This window comes from Melozone crissalis, unplaced genomic scaffold (genome assembly GCF_028551555.1).
Source record: "Melozone crissalis strain CALT ecotype California unplaced genomic scaffold, PUWL_Pcris_2 ptg000029l_1, whole genome shotgun sequence".
Classification (NCBI taxonomy): domain Eukaryota; kingdom Metazoa; phylum Chordata; class Aves; order Passeriformes; family Passerellidae; genus Melozone; species Melozone crissalis.
In genome coordinates, this window is record NW_026535807.1 from 22296864 (window position 1) to 22324181 (window position 27318).

A 27318-nucleotide genomic window follows, 5' to 3' on the forward strand; every position below is an offset into this window, starting at 1 on the left:
AAGATGATCTTTAAGACCCCTTCTAATCCCAACCATTCTAGGATTTTCTGACTTGTCCAAAACTCTTTTTAAATGGCAACATAAAGGACAACCCTCAAAATTAGGGTCTGCTTTTGCACACGTTTCTGGAGCAGACTCAACTTATGAACAAGCATTTCTGTAAAATTAATTTCGCAAAATTCAAGATTGATCTCTTCCCTTGTTTATGTTCTTCCACCTTGTCCTTCCACCTCAAAGACACTCATGCCTACAGCCTCAGCAAATCAGCCAGACCCATGTCATGGAGGCTCAGTGTAGTCGCTCTCTCTGGGTGTTTGTCAAAGCTGTCACTAAGGCAGAGGTTGCTGCTCAGAAAAGGTTAACAGCTGCCACAGGAAATTATTTTGGAGCTGCTGCTCTGCTTTAGAAGGAACACAACTCAGCAGTGAATCTCGTGAATTCCAGAGCATTTAAAACAAATCTGAAAAAGTGATAGCAATAGTCTAACAAACAAATGGAATACCTGGCACCATTCCAGAACAGAACAAAAATGACATTTCCCCCATTCCTTGGAGTGGAAAGGAATACCTACAAGCATCCTTCAACCTAACAGCCCAGCTAAACGTGAGGCTGCTCAGCACCCACCCAGCTGCTCTTGGCAGGAGCAGGTTTGCCCTGGCTGGGCTCCCGCAGAGACACTGCAGTGTGCTGATTTCATCCCTTCCAGCCAACGTGAAATGCAGCTACTGATATGCCTTTAGAGCTACTCCCTCTGCAGAGGGGGCAGCATTACTCATCACCAGTGTTTCCAAGCCTCCTTTATCCTCTCCTTGGAGCAGTAGTGCTCATGAAAATTATAAGCTTAGTTTGATTGCCAAAATGAATGCAGACACTTTGCCAGCATCCTGCAGCCCTTACAGTATCAAATTCCTTTCAGACGTGACTGTATTTTGATGGTGTTCTGTTCATAACTGATTTTATAAAAACCTGCGTAAGTATTACTAGTATTCTTACCAATATTAGTATTACTGATGCTACTCCTTGTATTGCTACTACTGATACTATTCCCAGTATTGATATTACTGATATTATTCCCAGTATTAGTACTTCTGGAATTATTCCCAATATTGGTATTATTTATATTATTCCCAGTATTGTTATTGTTGATATTATTCCAATATGTCCCATGAACAACTGTCACCCTGCAAAAAAATTATTTGAAGAAATACTGACCCTCAACAGAGAAAAAAAACCCCACCAGTTACTAGAAGTTAAAAATGAGAGAAACTTAACAAATATAAACAAACACGAGTTCATTAAAATTAATGAAATTAAGCAGATCCACAGCAGCCAAGTACATATCTGAAATTTCTACTGTTTTGACTTCACTGGTTCTGGGCTCCCTACGCATTAAAGATGATACAGGAGGAAGGAGAAGAGGAAGTTATGATACCATTATTTACTGATTCCTATTTTTATAGGGGTATAGAGGCAACAGTCCCAAACCCACTTTAACTTCCACTACCAATTTGCTACTTTAAAATCACTAATGCAAAATGGGAAAGGAAGATGTTAAACAGACAGCCACGATACTGACCGAGGGAAGCCAAGGAGAACAGGAGCATTACCTATGACACTTTTGGCAAATGAAGCTCTCTTGAGTGTTGCCAGACCCAAGTCTCCTATTTTCACAGATCCAGTTGGTCCAGTAATAAAAATATTATCACATTTCAAGTCTCTGTGAATTATTGGTGGAGTTCTTGTGTGTAAGAAAAGAAGACCCTTCAGGATTTGCCGACACCAACTCCGCAGGACTTTAGGTTTCATCACTTTAAACCTCTTCAGATACCTGGAGCACAACACACACACAAATGGGTAAAAAGGAAGCGAAAATATTTTGTTAGAGATTTGAGGGGCTTTAACAGCACAGCTTATGTTTTCTGAAACTCCACTATGGATAAAAGCCCCTTATTAGATGCCACCAGAGCAGCACAGAAATATCCCAAAATTGAATGAAATAGATCTTTTCAAAGGAGGAATTAGAGCATTCAGTTTTAGGGAGGATGATAATGAGCATTTTTGGTGCAAATACAACCAAATATTTTGAAGTCTAATTGTTCAGTGATTCATTTCATGAAGAGAAGAGCTTTGGAATATGTTCATATATTTTGAATCAGAAGAATACTGAAGTTTAATTTTAACCACAAACTTACACCTTTGTACCACACCCCTGCACTTCTATCTAGTTACCTGAAGCGCTGGTTGGGAGGGGACATTTAGGGAAGACTTAGGGACTGCTAATGCACTGGCAGAGCAGCACACTGGGTGAGTACTGCTCCCATTGGGGCTGAAAATCTGTTCCAGAATTCATGCCAACTGCTTTATATCAGCCTTAACAAGACTGTCAGTACCAGAAGCTATTAATTCATCCTGTTTAGGAGATAACCTAGAGCACCTTCAGCTTCTGAGAGATTCTACCATTCAAGGGCTATTCCATTTGAATTCCCTAACAAAACATGCAAATACAAGCCCAAGAGCAAGCACAAAACACACCCTGACAAATCCAAACGTCACAGGCGGAAAATGAAACACGCCAGAGAACAGCTTTGAGTTGCATAACCGAAACAGGGAAGCAGGCAGAAAGAGATGGAGGCCAAAACTCTGCCCATCAAACCACTGCGGTTCAAACGCAGGGACAAATGACAGACACCAGAGAACAGCTCCATTTTTTGCTTTTATCTGGAGATGGTTTTTTTCAGCATACAAAAGTAGGATTTTGCTATAAATGTCTGCTGCTATTCTTAGCCCCTTGCAGGAGCGCAGTACTTACGTCTTCAGCGTTCCAGAGGTCATCAGCTCGGTAACCAGCACGATGCATCTTTTGCCTTTTGCACAGGATTCCCAGAAGTCATAAAACCTCACGATGTTTGGGTGCTGTAGACCTTTCAACATTTCTGCTTCCTCTTTAAATCTCTGCCTCTCTACTTTTGTGAGTTTTCTGTCCTATAAGCCAAAACGAGACATTATTATTAGTGATGGACAAAAATAAAGGCCCTGCATTGCCAGGGTGTTCAGAATTTTAGATTTGTTTTATGCTCGTGTCAAGAGCAATCATAAAATCTTTTATGTAAGAGAGCAGCAGCATTATGAACTAGGGCACTCGGCCTAATTCCAGTATCAAGAAGACAAAGAGATGCCTGTGCTACGCCATTCCTGTGACAGCACTAATATTTCAGGCACCACGAACACAGCCGTGGCATGATGGATCAACCCTCAGCTATTTCTTCATGTTTGGGTGTCGAGAGGCTCCCCATCCAAGGGATTAATAGCCACAGGATGCCATTTCCAGGTCTGGGTGTTCTCACAGCCAGGACGGCTCCCACTGCCCTCAGCTGCTCCTGGATGCACTGGTACAAAGCACCAGCTGAGGTCCTTGCTGCTCACCGCACCGGGTTCTACAGCCCGTCCTGTTCACCTCAGGCTACATTAAAACCAAGTTACTTTCCAAAAAAAACCAAACACATAAATGTTTCTATGTGTTTGCTGTTCTGCTTTATTTTAGAGACTTTTCCCTTCTTTTTGGTGAAGGAAGTGTTTGCAACTGTCCTTCAGCTTCTCGCATAGGCTGCATATGCATGGAAATTCTTTAGATTGGAAATGTGAAAATCTCATGTTCTACTACTCTGGTTTTCCTGGGGAATTTCAGGCCATTTCCCCTCCAGGCTATGACGTGACCCTGTCCAGCACATGCAGAGACTCTCTGTCTCTCCCATGGCTCCAGGGCTGCCTGGACCTCCCCAGCACAGGGACACCTCAAAGAGGCAGCCTGGACACTCGCTCCAACCTCTTAGGATGATGAAACAGAGCAGCATGGGAGTTCCACCCCAGACCCCACCATCATGCCCCCCTTGGTTTGCCCCCCTTGGCCAAAGCACTGCCCACCCCTGCCCTGGAAATTGAGCTTTTGGGATCTTTAGAAGGTGCTCTAAGTCAGAAAGCCAAAGGCTCACTAATTACCAAGATTAATTAGTTTGTATTTTGACCTCAGACTTCTTTCTTTTCTCAAGTCAGTTAGGCACATCTATACTAGCTGCGCTCCTATGCACACAGAATGAATGAAATGGGAACACAGCTGACTGGTAGCCAAGATGCAAAAGAATCAGCCACTGCCACTTCCACAGCCTGTCCTCACCCACAATCCCAGACAGTTCAGGATGGGAATGAGAATTCCCATGGCTACAAACACTTCACACGGAGACTTCATCACAGGAAACACAGGGCTGGAACCATGATTTGGCTCTTGGTGGATGACAAAGCCCTGCCCCAGTGCTGAGTGTGCACAGGGGGAGCGTTTCCATTGGCACTGGGGCTGTTCAGGGTGCTCTCTGCTCACTCTGAGACCCGTGGAGCAGCACCAGAGCAAACCCTGCCCCAGCAGCAGCAGCAGCCCAGGGGCTGGGCAGTGCAGGGTGCCCAGGGCAGGCAGAGCCCCCCATGCCCCTCAGGGACAGCAGCACACAGAACACCCACAGCCGAGCCAGGCAGCACCAGCCACCTTTCTTCTACAGCAAAAAAATAAAGCTAAAAAAAAAACCAACAAAAAAACCAAGCTGTCTAACAAGTCAGGCAAGAAGAGCCACAGAACTGCTCTCAAATCCACCACTTCTTCCCTACTGATGAGTTTCCTTCTAATTTAAAACCTGTAGAATAAATCAGACACACTGCTGTTAGGAAGGAGAAGGAGCAAGTCCCCATTCAAGGCAGGAAGAGCAGAGTGGGAGCTGGCAGAGAAAAGGAAAGGTGGCCTCACAGATCCAGCAGATTTGCAAATACTTTCCAATTAAAAAAAAAAAAAAAAAGTAATACCATAGTCCTTGACTCTCATTTCCAGGCTTCTGAGCACTGTGAGAACTTTTCCACTGCTACTTTATTGGTAACTTTTAAAACTATCCTTCAACACACAACCATATTCTGTATATTCTACATATGACAAGCAGGATCATTTTTGGCAAGTGCAACAAAGTGATTCTGGAAGGCAAATGCGTGTTTTATTTGTAATTACAGTAGAAAAAAAAATCAGGATTTTTTAAATCAGATTGAAGAAAAAGCACTGAGCATTGCTGAAGAATTGAGCACTGTTTTCCAGCTGGAGAGGCAAGGTGAGGGCGCGGGCAGAGCAGCCACTCCAGCGGCTGCAGCCTCCACCACAGGAGGGGTCTCTGGTGCCATCAGGGCTCAAACAGCCTCCTCGAAATTCCTCCAGGCTCAACCTGACATGAGTCACTGGCAAAAACATAAGCTGATTCTGAAAGGGCTTAAAGGTCGAAGTGCTTTCTACTCTGAAGCAGCAGAAACACCTGTTTAACTGCATGACTCACTCAGGGTTTAATCCAAACCCGAGAAACCTTCACTGGGGTCAGAGACACTCATTCCCCATCATATAATCCACATAAGGCAAAATGTCCTCATCCTGAAACTAAGGATGTAAGCCTGAAACAACCTCCAGGCATTACGTTTTAATGTTACTTACATTAAAACAGGATTGTTTGGGAAGGTCATGACAAAGGTTATGACAAAGAAAGGTGGTCATAGACTCATGGAATAGTTTGGGTTGGAAGGGGCCCTAAAGATCATCTGGGTATGAGGAAGGAACTCTGCACTGGGAGGGTGGGCAGGCCCTGGCACAGGTGCCCAGAGCAGCTGTGGCTGCCCCTGGATCCCTGGCGGTGCCCAAGGCCAGGCTGGACACTGGGGCTGGGAGCAGCCTGGGACAGTGGGAGGTGTCCCTGCCATGGCAGGGGTGGCACTGGAGGGGCTTTGAGGTCCCTTCCAACCCAAACCATTCTGTGATTCCATGAATTTCTGATCAGCACTTTAGAGCCTCAATTCTGGTAAATCCCACACTCATTTAAACTGGATTAACATGATATTTGCAGGAGGACGATACAAAGAAGTGAATATTCTATCTATAACCAAATTTCTGCTAATGCAACACATGTATGTTCTCTGCTTCTCCCTACTCATCACAGCCGGGAAGAAAATGCTTCTCTCTGTTAATATAAATTTTATTCCTTCATTAAGTTCCTTATGGGGAACAATTGCAAAGACAGGAATCAGTAAGTAAATGTGTTAACAAAAGGAAAGGGAAAACTTACTAATTAAATTTCTGGAATGACACCCAAATTAACAGCAGGAACGTGTTCAGTTAGTCATCCCCAAGCATCATTTCCTCCAGGTTGTAACATATGGGCTCTGACTAAGGATTTGAAAATTATACAAGCAGGAGACTGGCTTTCACCTGAGCCTTCAGAAGATTTCCAAGATTAACAAACAAGGTCAAGTTTCTCGCCTAATTCCTTGCAAGGAGGAAATCGATTTGGGAATGAACTCCATCCCCCCACCACGAAGAAAGGGGCCCTTGCAAAGAAGACTACACAAATTTTTCACATTCAATACGTAGAACCTGTGTAGGAGTAGGGTCTGGAGCACAGCTGTTGCAAACTAGAAAGTTGTGCTGCTTTGCAGTTTCACAGAAATTTTTAAATTTTCTCCTTTTAAAGTCTTGAATTTTCACTAATGTCAAAAAATTTTAAACTGCTTTAAACACTTGGATATCTCCCCTACTTCCTGGCCTACGGACGTCTGTGTCCAGCTAGCCTATAAATACTGTTTTCTTAAAAGTTTTGTGTTTTGTTTTTAAATTCTTAAACTGACATAGCTGCTTTTTCTGATGGTTATTTAATTTTCCCTCATTTTGAACAGATGAAGGCCTGACTGTAAGGCAAGTAGGAGCACCAGGTCAGAAATGAGGGCAGGGCTCACCTCCATCATGCAGAAGCCTGACCCACGCTGGTGATGAAGAAAGAAAAAGCAGAGGCACTTCTGAGCCAGGGACAGAAATCAAATACCTACATCAGCAGAATGAACATCTGTTCAGATCATTCCGTTTTCACATCTGCATTCCAAGTACACACTTTTGCACATGTACCACAACTGCTCTTCTAATCAGAGATGGCCTCAAGTGTGAAGTCAGCCTGGGACCCACTGCCAGCCGTCTCCTGTGGAACTGTCTGTCAGTTTCCTGTGGATTTATGGACAGTAGCAGTCCTGTTTTCATGTACCAGCCGTATATCTTTAGTATTATCCTGCCTATGCAATAAATATTTAATAGCATCCAGGACCTTTCATTCCCACACCCCATATACTCAGTTATAAGCACTTAGCACTGACAGCAATCCTAAAGGATAAAAGCCCCTCTCTGTGAACAAATGGTAGATGCCATGAGACAACTTGCAAATCAAGAAAAAAGATTTCACAGCTTCACTCCCTATCAGAATCCAGCCAACATTCTTCCTCAGTCAGTAACCCCGGCCAAGTTACAGCCTGCTATTTGTCAGCGGCACTACTGAAGCGCAGGGAGGTTTTCCCAGGGGGAACTCATTTTCCAAAGGCATAAAAGCAGTCCTTGTCCCCATGGATACTCACAATTCAGTGAACAGGAGCTATGGAACAGGCTGAGGAAGATTTACTTATTTGCCTGAGTCATTGCTAGAAATCTATGGAAAATTAGGAATTGTATTCAGACCTTTATGGCTAAATTTGGCACAGTAGAAGAGGCTGAGTGTGGTTTATTGTTGGATATAGCTTGCTGCTTTCTCAATTGATTAAGGCATACCTCAAAGCCTTACAGCAGAGGAACAGTGGGATTCACATCTTCTGTTGAACCTCAGAACTTCAGCAGTTCATCCTGCGAGGGCAGGAGGAAGGGGGATCAATACCCCAAATCTCCAATCCCCAAAGAGCCACAAACACACCCAAGAAACACAACACCATGGACAGGCCATGCGTTTCAGAGGTGAAAACCTCTGCACATCACAGGCAGAGTGTGTTTTACAGGTGAAAACCTCCCAACATAACCACACCGTGACAACCAATGCTTAAACAAAAGAAGTTCTTGTCACAACCAATTAAATTAATTTCAGGTAGCCCCTCCTCAACTTCCTTAATTACCAGTGCTTCACAGGTTCCACCTAAGCCTGTGAATGCAGATGACATACCAAAACAGTTCTGACTTGCCTCACAAAACACCTTTCTCAAAGGAAACTCTGAAATCAATGTGTGAAAAAAGCTCCACATACCAGATCCCCTTGAAAGAAAAAGCCCTAACCACGAAAAAACCACTTCAGGCACGTAACGAGAACCTGGTGTTTCAGTATTTTCTGGAATCCCATTTGACCCCAGCATTTACTGAAGTTTAAGCAACAATTGGTTGTTTTTTTAAAAAAGCGTTCTGCTTCAGCCTACTTCTTGTAACCCACAAACAGAGTAACTGGGCAGGTGAATTACCCTCGCTCCAGGGCTGGATTGTCGGCACAGGAGGGATGCTCCAGCTGTCCCCTGGAGGCTCAGTCCTGGGCTGGCCCACAGCAGGAGTGGAGAGACATTTCAGTGCTGTGCCTAAAATATCACCTTCAAAGAGGTGGAAATGGGGGACAGGAGCAGAGAGAATCCACTGCCCTTGAAGGGCTGTACCCCTGCTGTGCTGTGACCATTAAAAGCTGTCTCAGCACCGGCCCAGCGCTGAGTGCTCGTGAGCTGGGATAAGCCATCCCCTTTGGGCTTCATCCAGCTCACCTCCTCACTCCAAGGCAGTTTGCAAATTAACTTACTGTATGGATATGAAATCCCCTTATATTTTCTGGTCTAGTGGAAGGTCATGGGGGTTGGAAGATGATCTCTGAGGTCACTTCCAACTCAAACCATTCAAGGGTTCCATTATTCTCTGCTGTGTGTTTGCTACACAGACACGGTATCTTTCCTAAAGAAGAGAGATGCCACCTCTTGCCCACCTGAGAGCCTGCCAGAGAAGCCCCACCACCCTCTGCAGTCTGAGAGGAGGCACCAAAACTGTTATTTACCAAATGTTGTCATTTACCCAAACAGCATGCAACGCTCCCTTGGCCAATGAGCTTCACCAACCAAAATAAACACAGTGTGAAGAATTAGCAGAATAAGCAAAGTTGATTTAGCTTTGCTCTGGCAAGTTTAATCTTGGGGCAGCATTCAATCCTGCCTTTCCAACAAGAAAACAGCATTTTCATCCCATTATTGCTACCATTTCCCATCTCGTTATAACCTAGCAATTGCACACTTCAATCTGTAGAACACTCCGAAAGTGAAATATTCGTACCAGTGAATTAATCACAGTCCACCAGGAACCCTAAACAGGCAATAGGATGCTCAGTTGGTCTGTGATGATGGCTTAGTTCAGCTCCCAGTGACACTGTCCAAGACAAACGCTGCTTTCTCACACTCCTGTTTTCCCCCTACCCTCTGTGGCAGGATGCAGAGTAGAATATATATTTTCTGACTCCCAAATAAAGCCCTTGGACTGTGTTGCATTTGTCAGTGAACCCCAGATCAGGCAGCCTTACCAATCCTAGAAGATGCCCATGGAATAGCCCTTCAAGCACTGCGATGACGTCCCTGAAGGGTTGGCAGTCTTCAATTACACACTAAATACATTTATTTTAGGAAACTACCTCAAGTTCAAATTAGTAAAATAATTACCACAAACCCACAAAACACCCTAAGATTCCCCACCAAACAGACAGATGGAGTAAACTGTAGGTGAGATTTTCAGAGTTCCTCAAATCATCTTTCCTACACATCTATGAATATACCTCTAATATGACTACTCCTCTAACAAAATCACCTTGTGTCACATGAAAGCAGCACAAAAAGCCATTTCTCACTTGATTCTGTGCTGAGCCCAGGAAAGCGCTGAGCATGAGGAGATCCCCTTGGCCACCGAACCACAGAATCCCTTGAGTTAGGAAGACCCCACGAGGATCATTGAATGCAATGCCAGCCCTGCCCAGACCCCCAGCAGCCCCACCCTGTCCATCCCTGGCAGTGCTGCCCAAAGGCTCCTGCAGCTCCGGCAGCCTCAGGGCTGTGCCCATTCCCTGCGCAGCCTGGGCAGTGCCAGCACCCTCTGGGGCAGAGCCTTGCCCTGAGCTCCAGCCTGACCCTGCCCTGGCACAGCTTCATGGTGATCACTCAGCTCCTATCAGTGGTCACCAAAAGGAAGAGATCAGCGCCTGCCCCCTCTCCTGTCCCTCAGGAGGAAGTTGCAGACCACAGTGAGGTCTGTCATCGTCACCATCACTGTCACCACCATCAGTCTCAGTGGCCAGAGCTGCAGCAGCTGTCTCGAGCTCTCCATGCAGAACATCTTGTACCATCCACATTCTTTATCACGCCAATGACTTAGCCTTATTGAGCTGGACACATTTTATCTTGTTCCCAGTGAAGAGCTGTCCTGGTGCCAGGCACGCATGGAAAACTTGCCCACACAGCCTTCAGTGTAAGTTCAGCATCTCAGAAATTTTCATGTCCCTGTTTCTACAAAACATGCAAGACTGACCAAGTTCATATGTGCCTTTATACTGACATGCTGTAATTAATTACACTGAGGGATAGGAATGCAAAATAGCTGGAAAACAGAAAACTGATGAGTCTTTGCACAGATCTTAATTTAAACTCCAACAGTAGCTCAATGAATCCTGGAGAGAAACTTTCTCAGCTCTTCCCTCACACTGCGGCCTACTAAGCCTCCTACACCAAGTCATTTAATGCTTCTGTGCCCACATTTTGCATTTCTAACACACACAGAAAAAGGATAAGGAATTCCTCGGTGCACCCAGCAGCACCCTAAATCTCAGGGGTCTCCGTGGTCAGGATGACCCCAAGATGTGTCACAGAGTCTCTTTTCCCAGCCCAGCAACTGAAGGAGAAGTCAGGATTCTTCTGCTTTTCAAGGTTGTTTATTTTCTGTTATCTATAATAACATTCTTTCCCTGACCTGCTGAGGTCCGTTCAGCAGGTCAGTCAGTGGCACACTCCCCGCCTTCAGGCCGGTGTTGTCTTTTTTACACTAAAAACTACCTGTACTTTATTTACAATTATTTTCCAATACCTATCACCTATGTCAGACAGTGTGTTCCGACTCTAAACCAATCCAAAAGTGCCGCCATCACCCAGAAGGTGCAGGCTAGGAAGAAGGAGAAAGAAGAACAAGACACGCCCAAATTCTTCCTCTTGGGACCCCGAGTCCCCATTCTAAAACCCCCCAAATTCTACTTTTCACCCTGTGACAAACTATCATTCTACTTAAAACTTTCATGGCTTGTAATTCCTCATTTAAGGTTGGTAATTTTTTCCATGGGTCAAGATCAAAGGCACAGGGGTCCTGGGCTCTGTGCCAGGGTCCCTGAGCCCCCTGGCAGGGCATTGGCCATCCAGGGCAGCCAGAGGGATGTCCTGGGTTCCAACACCTAACCAGCAGTATTGAGAGCTCTTCTCATCCCAACCTGCTTTTAGTTTTAGCTAGGGACCTTTGAGGGGAAATACCGGAAAATATTCCTTTAGAATAATTTGCTCTGTTTTGAAGAAAACATCCTTGCAGAGGGTGATATAATTGCAAATACCTAACTCCCCAGGTAATGCCCAGTGCTATGTTGGACAGGTCTTGGAGTGACTTGGTCTAATGGAAGGTGTCCCTGCTTATGGCAGGGGTGGAACAGGATGAGCTTTAAGGTCCCTTCTAACCCAAACCATCCTGAGATTCCATGACTCTATAAACTCCTGCATCTGAAAAGTCATGAGCCTCAAAGGCCCTGAAGCTGCTCCAGGAACACCGCTCTTGTTCCAGCCCTGCTCCACAGCATGCAGCACCCAAGAAAGGACCAACTGCCTACTGCTGCTGCTGCTGCTGGAAGTAAAATTCAAAAGAAAACACGAGTGGGAAGAATGTAGTGTGGAGACGAAGGAAAAAGCAAATAGCCCAACTGCCATAACAACTCAAGAGACTGGACAAGCATTCAATGCTTGCAAAGCTCTGGGAAATTGAGGAGAGGGACCTTTCACTGTCACAAAGCCACTCTTCAGATTGGGGTATCCCAGCTCCTAAATATTTAACAGAGCTATGTGTCTGGAGTTTGGAAATGTCTTCCTTGTGAACCTTTCTAAGTGCTGTAAGGAGCTGTCACTTGTGGTGCATTTCTAACACCACTTGACAACCTGTTAGAAAACACTCCAAGGCAAATGCTGCACTCCCAGACAGGATACATTCATCACAGTCTCCCATAATGGTTAGGAATGAAGCTGAAAGCATCCCTTTTGTAACAAAATAGTTCCTTTTTCTTGATTTTTCCTCCTGCAAAACTTGACATTCTACAGCCCCGCTCAAAAGAATAACAGGAGCTTGTCAACTAAAACACACTAATAGTTAAAAATTTAACTACTCCCCATCCCTTGGACAGCAAGGCATGAAAGGGTAACATCAACATGAGTATGTGAGAAACAGATCTGGGCCATTTTCCAAGGAGATTATATGTTTGGGTTGATAAATATAATAACATTGACATAACAAACTCAGATTTCTGCAATGCATTTGCTTCACATTAAGAATTTTAATGAAACAGAAAATATCTGTTTACATTAAATAATTAAAAATTGGGTAGGCAATAAAAATACACATCCTTGAGGATTTTTCATGAGGTTTTGCAGGGCTGAGGTTTTATTCTAACAAAGTGATTTGAATTTTTACAAAGAACCGTGGGAAAAAAGCTCATCGCTAGTAACAAATGCGAAATTTAGAAAGAATTAGGAGAATTCTGCAGCATAAAAGTGATAGGCCACAAAGAGGGACTGAGCTTCTCATGTAAACTGCGTGTGAGCAGCACAACAATGCTGGGGCTAGACAGCCAGCCTGGCATGGACTGATCCAACAGGGAAGAGCAGCTCCCAGAGCAGAGAGCACCGTGCCCCTCAGCACAGACCCGGGTATTGAAGGGTGGGCTGTGAGAACCCTTAAATAGCACTGGGCTGTGCTCTCCACGCTGGGCAGTTCAGGCTGAACAGTTTCTCTGAGAGCGTCAGGGATGACCAAATTCACTGAAGAAACTCTTACAAGCCAAGGCACACACAGGAGGCTTCATCAGACAGCCACAGAAGTACTTTGTAACTTGAAGTCTGTGAAACTATTCTGTTACAGCCCCCCTTATGTTACAGGGCCTTGGCTAAGGCCCAAGATACTGATTCAAATGGTCCTTACCAAACGCAAACAAGAAAGTTCAAATCTTGGCTAGACACTACCCCTGAGAACAAAGTCAGCAGTCCCAAATCTAAACAAATGTGAGTGATGCTCAGTCATAGGAGTCCCTGCAGCCCATCGTGACAAGAATTTGAAAACTGGATAAGAAAAGAAAACCCAACAAAAACAACCCATGTCTCGTACTTGCAGATTCCAAACTGGTGGGCACAGACACATTGCTTATGAGTTGGTGTGTTCAGCTTTGATCACAGCTGTTTTGTAATTTAAAATCTGTGGCCTGCAGCAGTATGGATTTTACAATGTGATGGAAGAATTATTATATGGACTGTAGTTAACAAACAACGTTTGACAGGGACTCTATGGAAACAACAATAATTAGGAAACACTACATTTCATTTTCTGAAAGATTTCAAGAACAGAATCACTGAATGACTTAGGTTGGAAGGGACCTTAAAGATCATCTTGTTCCCCAACCCCAGGCAGGGACACCTACCACCAAGCCCCGAAGTCCAGCCTGGCCCTGGGCACTGCCAGGGATCCAGGGGCAGCCCCAGCTGCTCTGGGCACCCTGTGCCAGGGCCTGCCCACCCTCACAGGGAACAATTCCTGATTCCCAATATCCCATCCATCCCTGCCCTCTGGCAGTGGGAGCCATTCCCTGTGTCCTGTCCCTCCATCCCTTGTCCCCAGTCCCTCTCCAGCTCTCCTGGAGCCCCTTCAGGCCCTGCAAAGGGCTCTGGGCTCTCCCTGGAGCTGCTCCTGTCCAGGTGAGCACCCCCAGCTCTGCCAGCCTGGCTCCAGAGGGGCTCCAGCCATCAGAGCAGCTCCAGAGCCACCTCTGGGTCTCTCCAGCAGCTCCACACCATTCTCCTGTAGAGACCCCAGGGCTGGGTGCAGTGCTCCAGGTTCCCAGGTCTCACCTGAGGGGGAGAACCATGGCCCTCAACAGCTGGTGACAGCCCAGGATCCAGATGGTTAAAGAATACTCAAAAGGCTTTCAAATGGGAAAGCTAAGTTATGGGAAAGAACTGCCTGGTAGTTTGAGCTTCACGCTCCAGTTTCATGGAGTAGTGCAAGAAGACAGTGTTTACAGAGACTATTTGCCAAAAAGCTTTGTTGTATGTTTAATCACATATTGTTTCCTACATTCATAAAACCCAATACAAGTTAGAAAAACATACGGAACCCTTCTGCTCTGTTCTCTCTCTCTCTTCAGCTGACAGGAAAAAGCAAAAGCTGACTTTATCAACTCCCTTAAGTGGGGATCTATAGACATGACACTGCTCTTGGCTACCTTGACGTGCACCTACACAAAGCAAACAAAAAATCCCTTTCATTTGGCTGTTTGACTTCAGGCACACCAACCAGGCACTATGGAACTGAAGAACCCACCCCCAGAGAGACAGACCAACAGAAGGATTTGCCCTTTATCAATTTAGGTAAATAAAAGGACTAAAATCTCTTCAAACAAGACATCTGAAGAAGAGAACAGTAGTGCATACACATATCATATTAACTGGAGTGAACAGCACTTCATTTGATTGCTTAGATTTGTTTTTTTAAAGAAAATTGTATTGCCAGCAAAATGTAGGATTGAAGAACCATTGGGTTCAATGCACCTTAAAATGGTTCAATCCATCAATCCATAAATAGCATTACTGGTATACACTTTCGCCAAGAAGTTTTTAAAAATAACTTTTTTCTCTGAAGATTGATCTCCTTGCTCAGTAAAACTTTAAATAAACCAAAATACAGCGTCATGAAAAACATGACTAAAAGTTTGGAGAAACTACCTAGGAACTATGCAAAGCTTCCATGTGACTTTAAAAGGCTCTGTAATTATTTTTTTAACTTTACAAAATTCAGGAGCTTCATCTCTCCTTAGAGGATGAAGACTCTTCTATTAATAAAGACCAATCAATACGGCCATTTACGATTGCAAAGGTATCTCTGAGGTCCCTGTGATTGCATAGGATAAAAGCTTTTTCCACCTGTGAAACAACAGCCTTATTAATACTGAAAGAGGAAAAGCAATTGGAGTAAGACTTTTTTAATTACCGGTAGTAATGGACACCCACTGTATGGAATTTAAATCCCAGGACTGTGTTTCCCACAGGCCCCACGATAAGTGACAGGTGAGTACATGAAAGGGCCTCATCAGTCAACAAGTCATTGTGCAGTCTTGGGGAAAATGGAACGTGTACAGAAAAACGAAAGCACCGATGTCTGTAGCATCGTCTGAACAAAATGCAAGCAGTGCATTAACCATGTATCACCAGTACCTGCCCCACCCTGGGAAAAAGAAAGGTTGTAGGATAGGACCTTGCAGGAAACATGTCCTTTTTGAATATTGCAGAGGAAATGCAGTTACGACACCATGATAAATAGCACAAGGCATGAAAATGCCTTAAAAGCTTACATAAGAGGGCAGGGCTGTCATTAAAACTCAGTGGCACATTAAAACCCAAGGCCACACACCTGCTTGCCATAGACTGTATCCAAGTAGGAGGCACACACAGCAGTTTATGAGTCCACCTGAAAGTCCAGCTGAAGTCTGGAACAGCAGTTTTTGCTTTTCTTCACAGCTCACGCTGATGTGTAGCTGGGGAGAGGTACTGAAAAAGTTCAGAAAGCACAGTTTAAACAAAAGGGGTTTGTTTGTTTTTTACATCACTGTGCAATTTGGCAACTCTTTATCCTCATGTGCTCACACTATCAATGGGCTTCATTCCCTGAAAGCTGCCAGGGATTTCTGGGCCCTCATACCCCTTTGCAAACAAATGCTTTATTACAGACAAAGCTGTGCACTGCTTTAGTGTTCCCGTCACATCCACACCAGGATCACAAAGGGTTCCACAGATGCTGATTCTGCCAGGTCACAGTTCTGCAGGAGGAGAGAGATGCAGTGAGAAATGACCACCAGCCTGAACCCTCGTGGGCTGTCTCTGTCCATGCAGCTTCCACACAGGTGCATCCCCAGAGAGGCACAGACGCCAGCCTGTGAGCGCCATCACCCCGAGCAGGCTGCACCGACCGTGCGTGTACAATGAATTAACGTGCCACACCTGAGAGCTGGGCTCAGCACTGCCTGCCCACTCGGCTCAGATCCCGGCCAACCACGCAGGGAGCCCTTCATTTCCTGCACAAAATGTACAGGCTCATCAAGAGGAGATGCCCATGGAAATCTGGCCATTTGACAGCTCTACTAGCCTCACAAGAAATACACAGGAGCCCTGTTTTCTCCTCCTGGTGCTTACCATACCTCCAAGCTCTTGATTCCACAAACCACTACCCTGTCAGCAAGCCAGGCAGCACCAGATTGGACATATGACACTTCTCTGACTAAACACCATCTGCTTCGTGTGCCAAAGAACAATTCCACTCACAGCCAGCCAGCACCACTCTCCAGAAGAGCACCAGTGGAAGTGATACATGTCATTATTAAATAATACTGCTCATGTTCTACTAACAGAAGCACAAGGACCCATTTTTGGTTATGAAAACATTGACAAGGTCCACTGGTTTAATTTTATCCTAAAATGGGAGCATATGGAAAATGGTGCCCTAGGGAATAAAGCTATTCTCCTCAACAGATGTTCTTGCCAAAGGAAACATTTGGAAGGAGAGCAGGTGTGATTGATGAGATGGTTCACAACTGTAAACCTTGGCCACAACAGCAACACCATTTCCATTTCATTTCGGGCTATATCAAGAAGAAAGAAAAGCAATTATATTACCGTAACAGAAAGGGAGGAGGGCAAACACACACTCATACTGTGTCCTTATAGAAACCATACTGTATGGTAAAATAATGCCTAGTAAAAACAGTAATAATTTAATAGTCTTTCCAATAAAATGTTTTCACAAACACTTTTTGGAGTGTTTCACTTTCACAAACACTTTTCAACATATTATCATTATGCTGAACGTTTTTTTTTTCATAATTTCACAAAAAAAACCCCTTCAACATAATGATAATACAGTAACAAATTTAGAGCTGATTTACCACTACAACAAATCAGATTACTTCCTCTTTTGTTATTACTGTCTCACTTTACCAACCTTAAGTTAATAACCAACAATTTCTTCAAGTCTTTTTACTTGGCTGCTTCACTAAACACACGCTGAGCCAGGAACAGACCTACTCTCAAGATACCAAGTTTTGTGAGAAAGCAGGCACTAACCTCAGTGTTTTAGCACCAGCCAAAAATGACACATTAACATTTCACTGCTTTTGAGATTGAAGTGCTGCATTTTCCCTCTGTTACAACCCAGCCCCACCATATAAGCTGTGACAGTACTGGCACTCGCTTGACACTTTCAGATTATGCTGAGTAGAAGGCAGCAAGACACTTGATACAGCATCCTTGGGAAGACTGAATTCTTACAAACAGTGACCTTGGCAAACGCTCCTAGACACAGCATTTCTAGAAGATATCAAGATAAGGCTCCTTCATTCTGCAGGATTCTGTATGATGTCCAGGTACCCTTGCAAATTAAATCATAGAAACCCTGGTTGAAAACCTTTTTTCAAACCTGTCATTAAGGAAAAAAGGAAAAAGAATCACCACTAGTAGGCTATTTAAAACAAGATCAGAAAGACAGCAGGAAATACCAACATCTGCTGGGAACACCCTACCATCACTTCCCCAGTTGTAACAATGAAGGCTGATAAATTAGGGATGACAATATTAGTTCACATGTGACCCCATCACTTTGGGCTGGAATCCCAGAGGAATGGCAGGACCCCAAGGGCCAGGGCCAGGCTCTGATGCTGCTCTCCTGGCTCTGAGGCCCCATGTCCATCTCTGCACGCTGAGCAAGTCACACACTCTTCCTGTGCAGAGCAACATTTTGCTTAAAACCACTCCAATCCTCCAGTGCTGGAAAAACCACTATCAACCAGGCCACACCAGTTTATCTCTGCTCTTAAGTTCAAGGCATCGGACACTTGGGTGATTTTTCTGATTCTGAGCCTCCAGCCATCACCAAGAACTCCAACAAAAATCAAACCTATAAACAAAAGTGTAAATGTACAACCTTAGAGGCACCAAGGCTCATCAGCAGAAAAAGAGCCTTTTGCCCTGTTTCTTTTTTAATAGGAAGCACTCTCTGGAAAACAGAAATCTGTGTGTTTACCAATATATTCAAAACTCAAGGATTCCTGCAGGAGCAAACCTGACATAACTTCAGGATAATACAGCTCTTTAAAAACAAAAAGGCAAAACCTCACAATTCAGAAGCAATATGAGCACTTAAAAATATATTTACAAATAAAATGTGTGGGGGTGTGTTAATATTTCTCTGAAGTTTCCACCTTCATTACTTACAAGGTGTTGGATGAAACCTAAAAATGTTGACAATATGTTCCTGACATGTGAAAAAAGAGACAACCAGTAGCTCAAGATCTTAGAAGGAGGAGCTTCTTCTTGTGGAAGCCTCTCACATGAGAGCAACCAAAGTCAAGTGCAGGACATGCTGGATAATCAATCTTGTTTATAAATTTAGCAACCTTCATATTAAAACAATTACAATTCTTGTCATGTCACTGCTAAAGCAAAGCTGTGCTAAACCTTTACTCCTCCTTGTTTAGTTTGCTCAAAGCCAGTCCTTCCCAAGCCAACTTCATCCTCTAGCCTTCACAGCTCTCTTTCTTACAGTGCTTTTTCCCTTCTACAGACCCCTTGGCTTGCCAGGCTAACTGAGCTGAGGTCCAGCCTTGCTTTAGGAGCAATGTTCTCCTTTCTCACTCACTCTGGTGGCCCTTTGTGATATGTTCTTCCATTTTAAGGACAACTGTCAGGGCACTCCCTGCACCCAGACAAGTCTCTGCCGCTCTCGGGTGTTTGATTCCTCTGCAGCAGAGCAGGGATGATTTTTGCTGACTGGCAGTTATTTGCAGTTGTGCACCATAAGCCTTAACGTGGTCTCAAACCAGTTCAGCCCACTGTTTATGAAATAAATGCAAACAGAACTTGCCAACATCTCAGTTTAAAGATGAGATGACTATTCAGTTCAGGCTGGCTCCTCACCAAACTAAACAAAACTTATAATATCTGTGTGCTGGTTGAAATAACAGAGCTCACAGGACTGACCATATCAATGTCAGTGCAAACCTTGTGACACTGAGTGTGTGACCAATGCCACGGCACAGAGTAAGAGAATTGCAGCAAGTGGATCTGGAAGTCACCAGGAAATACCACATCTGCTTCCTTGCTCCAAAATAGGAGCAATGATTTTTACACTGTTCCTGACAGACCTGCACACAGCTCCAGTGAGCCTGCCCAAGGAATATTTGTCAATGCCCAACTGATCCTAGTTAGAAAGGCCTCCCAGTTCTCTAACCTACATGTCCTTGGTTTCATTTTGAGCCCATTAATTATTTGCCTGTACATGGTGGCCAAGAAGACTCATTCACTCAAGTACTCCTTTAAGAAACTGTTTGGGTTATTTTTCAAATACTATTCCTCAAATGGACAAACTATCTATGGACTCACTATCAGCCACAGACTGAGATCTCTCTGTGCTGGCATAACCACGTGCTGGATCCTGAAGGACCAGTTCCACGTGTTTCCTGAAGCGAGATGTGGGCAGTGGATGGCACCAGGAGCCTGTGGCCAGTTATCCAGGGGAAGTGCCCAACATTTTCTACAATAAGGTTGTGCATTCACAACTCCCCTACTGATACATATCCCTGCTTTTGGGAAGAGCAGAGCCCCAGCAGGTGTTCAACAGATTCTTAGTTAAAATGAACCTGAAAAGCGGACATTGCATTGCAACACTCAGCACCAGCTGAGGTTAACGGGAGTGCTCAGACTTTGAGCCATGGGTTTAGTTTACTTGTGGGACCAGGTACACAATACAGCACTAACTCATTTTCTGGAAAACCTTTTGGGGTCTTGGTGCACTTGCTCTGCCTTAGAACCATGGGACAAGGCACTCCAGTCAGAAGGAAAATCCAGGAAAGGCAACAGGCACTGCAGCATTTGGGATATTAATCTTTCAACAGAAACAGCTTTTCAGAACAGCCTGAAGAGGCTCATACATCCCAATTAGACACGTCCTTCCTAAAGCAACACCTCAGAGGAGGCTCTGCAACCTCCTCTCCCAGCGGCTGCATTCACATCCAAGCCACCCGGGCCAGCCCCCGTGTGCACATCTCCCCCAGCCCCACTGCTCCAGGCATGCGGTGCCCGTGTCCCTGCCCTGGCAAGGCAGGTGGCCAGGCAGGCACAAAGGTGCTGCTCAGAGCAGCAGCTGAGGGGCAGCACTGATCCTGCACCTCACCTGGAAGGCAGAGAAAGGGCAAGGGCTTTCTCCACAACCCACTGCAAATGTCATACAAAAGGAGAAAGAGTAATTCGGGCAAAATCCTACCTAGAGGGAAGAAATCCTCCAGGCCCCACCTCACACTGAAGACTCAAGCCAGCTCCACTTAGGTGAAGAACCAGGAGAGGGTTCAGGCATCCCAGGAGAGAGGGGGATAAGAAGGCATCCCTGCTCTGACTGCATGTTGCTGGCCGCTCCTGAACTGTGAGCATGTCCCTTTCCATAACCATCCATCCCAATACATCCCAACTCCTCCCTCCTCCCCTCCCTCAGTCATCCTGAGTCCCTGAGTCACCCTTCTTGCAAGCATCCATTCATTTCCCTTATCTTCCCTGGTAAAACACTTGGAGTGCCATCCCAATTTTCTGCTGCACTAACATTACTTTAATATTTACCTCCCAGAAAAGAAAGCCCAAACCCAAAGAGCCGAGCAGTGCAACATGATTTCCAGCAGCAGCCAAATTCAACCTGACACCAGCTGGGGGTGTGTCAGGTTCCAGGCTACTGCAGAGCCCTAAGGACAACCTGCCCACGAGAAGCCAGCCGGGCAGAAAGCCCTGGCGTGCCCAACAAGGCAGACACAGTGCACTCATCTGAAGACCTTGATTAACTCTTTCCTGAGCTGCATTTCCCCTCTGCTGTGTCCAAACAGTAGTGAACACTGTGCAAACACTGCAGATCAAGCAGACCAAGCAGTGCCTGCAACAATCCCATTCCCTTTGCCCTGTGTGTTGGTGTGGAATGCCAAGCTCACTGCCCTCCACCACTCACGGTTCCACTGCAGACAACAGCTCCTGTTGTTCCTCGTGCCCACGTTGTGTAACTGTGCCTCTGCACGTGGACAGAGCTCTCCACGACCAGCTCGCACTGCATTGCCCCAAGTGCATTCACAGCAGTTCTGAGAGGAAGGAACATTAGGAACTCTCTCCTATGAATCATTCTCCTCCTCAATAGCACAGGCAATCAAGCGACAGCCTGTGCAAGAACAACTTGTGTACGGGAAGAAAAGGCCCTAATGGCAGACTGACCTGCAGCCCTGCTTGACAACAGGCTCTGTTACAATTCCCTGTTTCCAAACAGCTCAAGTTATTCACGCAACAAGTTATGCAGGTAACAAGCCTGGCAACAAATGAGACAGGACAAGAGGAGATGGCCTAAGGTTGCGCTAAGGGAGGGTCAGGTTGAATATTAGGAAAAGTTCTTCACAGAAATTGCTGTTCAGGCCCAGCACAGTGGTGGAGCCACCATCCCTAGAAGTATACAAAAAATGTGTGGATTTGGCACTTCGGGACATGGTCTACTGGTGTACAAGGTGGTGCTGGGGATGGTTGAACTTGATGGTCTTAAGAGATCTTTTCCAACTCTAATGTGTGTCCGTGATTCTGTTTGCCCATGCCAGTTAACAGAATGTTTCTGGTTTTTCAGTATGATTCTGTTGGCCCACAACAGTTAACAGGAGCCCCACGGCCATCACCACCACCCACTGATCCCATCACACTTTATCTCCCATCCCCAAAATACCCACACTGGTCCTGCTAAACAGATTTCACAGCAGGGAACCCAACTAATCCTGCCTTCCTGCTCCGCCCCATGACCCTGCTTGGCCAGAGCTGCCGCCCCACAGACACAGCTCGGTCCCATGGAGGTGCCCCAGCCCACCCTGCCCACCAGGCAGAACGGGGAGATGCAGACACCACACAGGGAGACACATCTGCAGCCATCTCGGTATGATGATAAAAAAAGATATCTGAATACATTCCTCACAAGACAGCTTCAACTTCTCAGCAGCAACTGAGAACTACTGTCTGCCACAGAAGAATCTGCTTGATTTTTTTTTTTTCGTATTTTCAACTTCAGACAGAAGATCTTTCATTAACTGCAGAGTATTATATGGCACAACTAAGTCTTATGGTGCACCTCGCATTCATTATACTAAAAGCTTGATTTGACATGCAATTGTTTATTTAAATTATGTAAAGTGAAGAAAAAAATTCCTCACTCAATTTAATTTGCAGGCTCTTGAGAAAGAAATTCAGGAATACTTCAACCTAAAAAACTATGCAAAACAGATGGAGAGAATATAAACAATCTCTTCCAAAAAAATAGGTGAGCACTTAAATCCAGAACAAAAAACACCTCTTAAGTAACTCAGCAGAGCTTAACTAACTTAAAATAGGACTTTGAAGAAATTAAAGGAATAGGTCTGTTCAGAATAAATAAATATTTTCTGTGCCATTAGTAATTGGAATCCCTTACAATAGGGATATCCATTGCAAAGAACAATTACCTGGAAATAAAGAGATGAAGCACAATGAGTTATCCCATAAAGCCCAGACAGCTTCTTGTTATTTATTAAAAACTTAGAGAACAAAACTACATTTAAAGGAAGCCACCACAGGCCCGTACAGGTTAGTTTAGAGGACGTCCCATTAAACTGAGAGGAGGATATAACTAATAATTTTCATATTGTGGCTTTTATATGTTGGCTGCTGTTCCAAGGACAGATTAAATACCACAGCTGCTTGGTTGGATAGCAAATTAAAAGCTCTGTGATGACCCTTTATTCCCAATGGGACATTTTTAGTCAGTTTTTCTTTTTTAAAAAAACCTATTAACTAACACAGTATGTTCTCCAGAACATTTCCCTGAATAAAAATAGTTTCAAATGACACAGGAGAAAATAGGATAGGAAACAAATATGTCAACAGAGGTTTGAGCTATGATTCAATTGACAAACGTCCCAGATGTGCACCCTGTGGGTAAGAAAGGGGAATCCTTGATGTTGCTATGACACACCTAGAGCCCTACGAGCACCAAATACCAAGAACATGCACCACAATATTAAGACATTTCACATGAAAATAAGATTTTGCAGCTTAATAAACATATACAACGAATTTCTTCTACAAATCGTGTGGGCTTGGCCTGGAATAGGATTCAGTATTTCCAATTCTCCACTATGCAGGTGATAAAGGTAAAAGACCAGCCCCAGCCCACAGCTTCTGAGAGGAACCAGGAAATACAAGGTGAAAAATAAACACGCTTAACATGAAAAGGATAAATGTCCTACTTAACATGAAAAGGAAAAAACTGAACTATGCCAGGGTAGTTTCTGTTTTGTGTTTAATTCCCATTACCTCTCCTAGAGTGGGAGGAACTCCAGAGTCAGGGAGTTTTCTCCTCTGAAAATTGAGACAAGGCTGGTTGAAGAGATTTTTCTTATCACATCCCTTTCTTACTAGACAACTCTATGGGACAAAACCACATTAATTCCCCCTGTAATAATATACACGTGTAAAACATGTTATTAAAAGAACCTTGCAGGCACTGCCCCCCCGCACGCACTCCCAGCTCCAGGCTACCAACACACAGCACAGGCCACAGCAATCCTTCCCACTCCCCCTTAACTGTAAATCCAGAAAAATTCTCCTTGCCCTTTCCACTCTTTCAATTACCCTGGTTACAGAAATAATCTGTGAGCTTCCTCTGCTGTGTGTGAAGAACTAGAGCAGTGTTCAGCCTCCCTGGGTACTCAGCAGCAGCAGCATCACACTATGCTGAGCCTTTCATCTGGAAAAAGCTTGGTGAGAGCTTTAGATGAGAAAGTTCTCAGAGACCACACAGTTTGTGTTGGCACACTCAAAACAAACAGAATATGATCTACTGCAAAGAGCATCTTTTTCCAGAACATGTTTTTTTAGTCTGCAAGGGTAAAATTCAGGTAGAGTACTTTAAAATAATTTCTGTGACATCAGTAAGCTGGGATCCCTTTATAATAGGGATACTCATTTGGTATCCCTATTTTATTCTACAAGATTAAAAACACACTAAATATTCCAGCTCTTGTAGATTATGTTTGTCCACAAGGTTAAAAATGTACAAGTTGGAGCTCTAGGAGGTTCTAAGTAGCTGTAGTTAAATTCTAGATCCCTTAGAAGAGGATACTCAGAGGGATTCAGGAAATGGCTCTTTGCAGCAGGAGGCTGGATTAGTCTTGCCATCAGATCCAGCTGATTTTCATGAAAGTCAATGGTTTCAATACCACAAAAGTGATAACAATAAAACATCAAGATGTAGACATGGATTGCCATCCCATACAAAAGTCCAGACATTTTCAAGATGAGAAAGAAACTTGTGAGTCATGAAGTGATTCACTTAAAATATTTTAAAGCTTTGTTTTCAGAAGCTTTCAAAATTAGAACTGTCATGAAAAATTTATTGACTGCAATGAAACAAGTTTTAGCACAGCCTTCACTGGAGCTGCAATTCCATTTTAAACCCCAAATTTCTTAACTTTCTAGCACCTTAAGAGTATGACAGTGAATGTTAGCAATGTCTCACACAGCACTCAAAGGAGAGCTGATTTATTGGTTGCAGAGTAAAGACACTTCCAGATGTTTGTAAAAGCCTTAGACAGAACTGCCTAACCAGTTCACAGCCCACCTAAATGACTCCAGGCACTCCTAAAAGAAAGCACCTGAGAAATCACAAGCTAAAGAAGATTTGGGGTTTTTTTTTAAATCATTCAACCTACCAGAAGCACATTACCTATTCCATTATGAATGCCATGTACTGCAATTAATTTTCAAAGCCCATATGCTTCAAAACACCTTTTAACAAAGAATAATCCTCACTGCCATAATCTCATTTACAAGTTCTTAAATTTAGGAGGACAGGAGGACACCGACAAATTTAGATTCTTGTATTTATGTCACCTGTCCAAATGCTTCATTATGGAAATTATTACACATGTCTGTGTGGTCTTTTAAAGTAATGCCCACATACTTCTTAGGGACAAGCCTTAAGCAAATCCCAAGAACACAAAGGGCAAATGCTTGCCATGAGTATGGAAGAAAACAGCAATTCAACAGTGACACCAAAGCAACCTAAATCAAGTCAAATCACTCCACAGCCATCTTTTTAGGGGCTGCACTTCCACTTGCAGTGCTGTTCCCAGATTTATCCCACATCAGCTACTAAACAAGGCGTAACACTAAAAAATGAAGCCAGAGAGCAGCTACAATGTTCCTTAAATCAGCTTCATACAGAAAGGCAGAATTACCAGACTATTGTCTGAAATCAAAGGAAGCATTTGAGTCTGTATTTTCACCTCCCTATCTAAGCCTAAGGAGAAGTTAAGCCCCAGAACCACCAACTATATCTATATTATAAAAATACAGGTATTTGCAAACACGCTGATTTTGCACTGAGATTTCCCCTGCAGGGCTTGCACGCTGCTGCATACTCTACTCAGCTACAGTGTGGCTTTTCGTGCCTCCCACCAACTAAAAACAATTGTGTGTTCACTTTGATCATGCCAGATTCTCAAGACCTGCCACCACTCTAGCACGACTAGTGCATGCAGTTTTTTAAAGCAGGTTAATTTACATGGGAATTTTGGGCAACCTAAGAATAAAAGCTTCTGCTCTGAGACTGTTACCACATTTCAAAATATGTCGCATCCTTAAAGAACAGACTAGACAGAATGCTTATTGAAACATGTATAAACCCTGCCTCAGGGGGTTAAAACTTCGGTACAGGAGCACCTTAGAAACAGAGTGTTTCTTTTTTAACTTTTTTTTTTTTAACTGAACATCTGAAAACAGGTGAACAGGCTTGCATGACTAATTATTCATCTGTCTTACACCTCTAAGACTAATTAACATTCCAACGTATGTAAGATCTTCCAGTTAAACCAGTCCATCCATTTTTTTCAGTCACACAAGCACTTTGCTGTGTCACAGATTATGGATTAGTGAAGGATCCTCCAAGAGAAACACATACAAAACTACTGGGAGTTGGTTATCTTGCATCAACTTAAACTCACAAAGAGCAAGAATTATTTTATGGGACAAATTCCTCCCTGTGAGGGTGGGCAGGCCCTGGCACAGGGTGCCCAGAGCAGCTGTGGCTGCCCCTGGATCCCTGGCGGTGCCCAAGGCCAGGCTGGACACTGGGGCTGGGAGCAGCCTGGGACAGTGGGAGGTGTCCCTGCCATGGCAGGGGTGGCGCTGGGTGGGATTTAAGGCTGCTTCTAAAACACCACTGTGTGATTGTAAGAGTAAAAAAAGTCACCCATTCTTGTTATTTCTAGTGGTTGTCAAAAATACAAGGTTTAAAAGGCTGATTTTCAGCCTTTGCTTCTTAAGGAAAATACGTTCCACAATACATTTAGCGAGTAAATCATGGCAGCAACACATGGAAACAAAGCACTTCTCAATTTTTGGTAAACTTGATAGAGCACTATCAGAAATAACCAAAGTGTTGAAGCAGCCACACGGGGAGTTCACATCCTATTAGGCACCAAGGTCTCCACTGCCAGAGAATTTCATTAGCTACCCTGCTGTCAGAAATCCATTAGGAAACACACCCTATACATCTTCCAAGGCACAAAGGTCACAGTTCACAAAACATTACATTGTTATCTCTTTTTGCACTCAAAAATTAGCTTTGTGGAAATGTTTTAACGACTTTTTTCTAACAGAAATCATAAATTAAAATTTCAATTCTAAAACTCAGAGATACTGCAAACAGGATAAAGCCTACAAAAATGCACAACATATAAGCTTTATGGAAGCTTGTTTTTAAAAAAAAGCACTTCCAGCACACGGACTGTACTTGCAGGAGCAGAACTGCAGTACCAAAGTAACAACAAGGCAGGCAGAAAGACACCAACTATCAGTCTCTGCTAAGAATCAGAAACAATTATTGCACAAGACATCATAAATTGCCTTTGTATCTTGTCTCACTAGGTGTCACCCTATTTTCCTTTGTTTCTCTGCAAATTCTGATTTCTCTCCCAGGTTCATGAGGATGTTCAGAGACACCAGATGCTGTCCCAGCTGTCACAGACTGATAGTCTCGAGGCTGCACAAAGCAGTGCCCAAGGA

General features: G+C 44.1%; 1 protein-coding gene across 1 annotated transcript in view; it reads right to left on the reverse strand.

Annotated features, from left to right (window-relative positions):
- The window catches only part of WNK2 (WNK lysine deficient protein kinase 2), an 86997-nt gene that overhangs the window by 49410 nt on the left and 10269 nt on the right, over window positions 1–27318 (reverse strand). Inside the window, exons 2-3 of the mRNA XM_054280817.1 lie at window positions 2810–2982; window positions 1608–1828 (exon numbers count right to left, since the gene is read on the reverse strand). Coding sequence (XP_054136792.1) covers window positions 1608–1828; window positions 2810–2982 — 394 coding nt within the window. The remainder of the gene's footprint in view (window positions 1–1607; window positions 1829–2809; window positions 2983–27318) is intronic.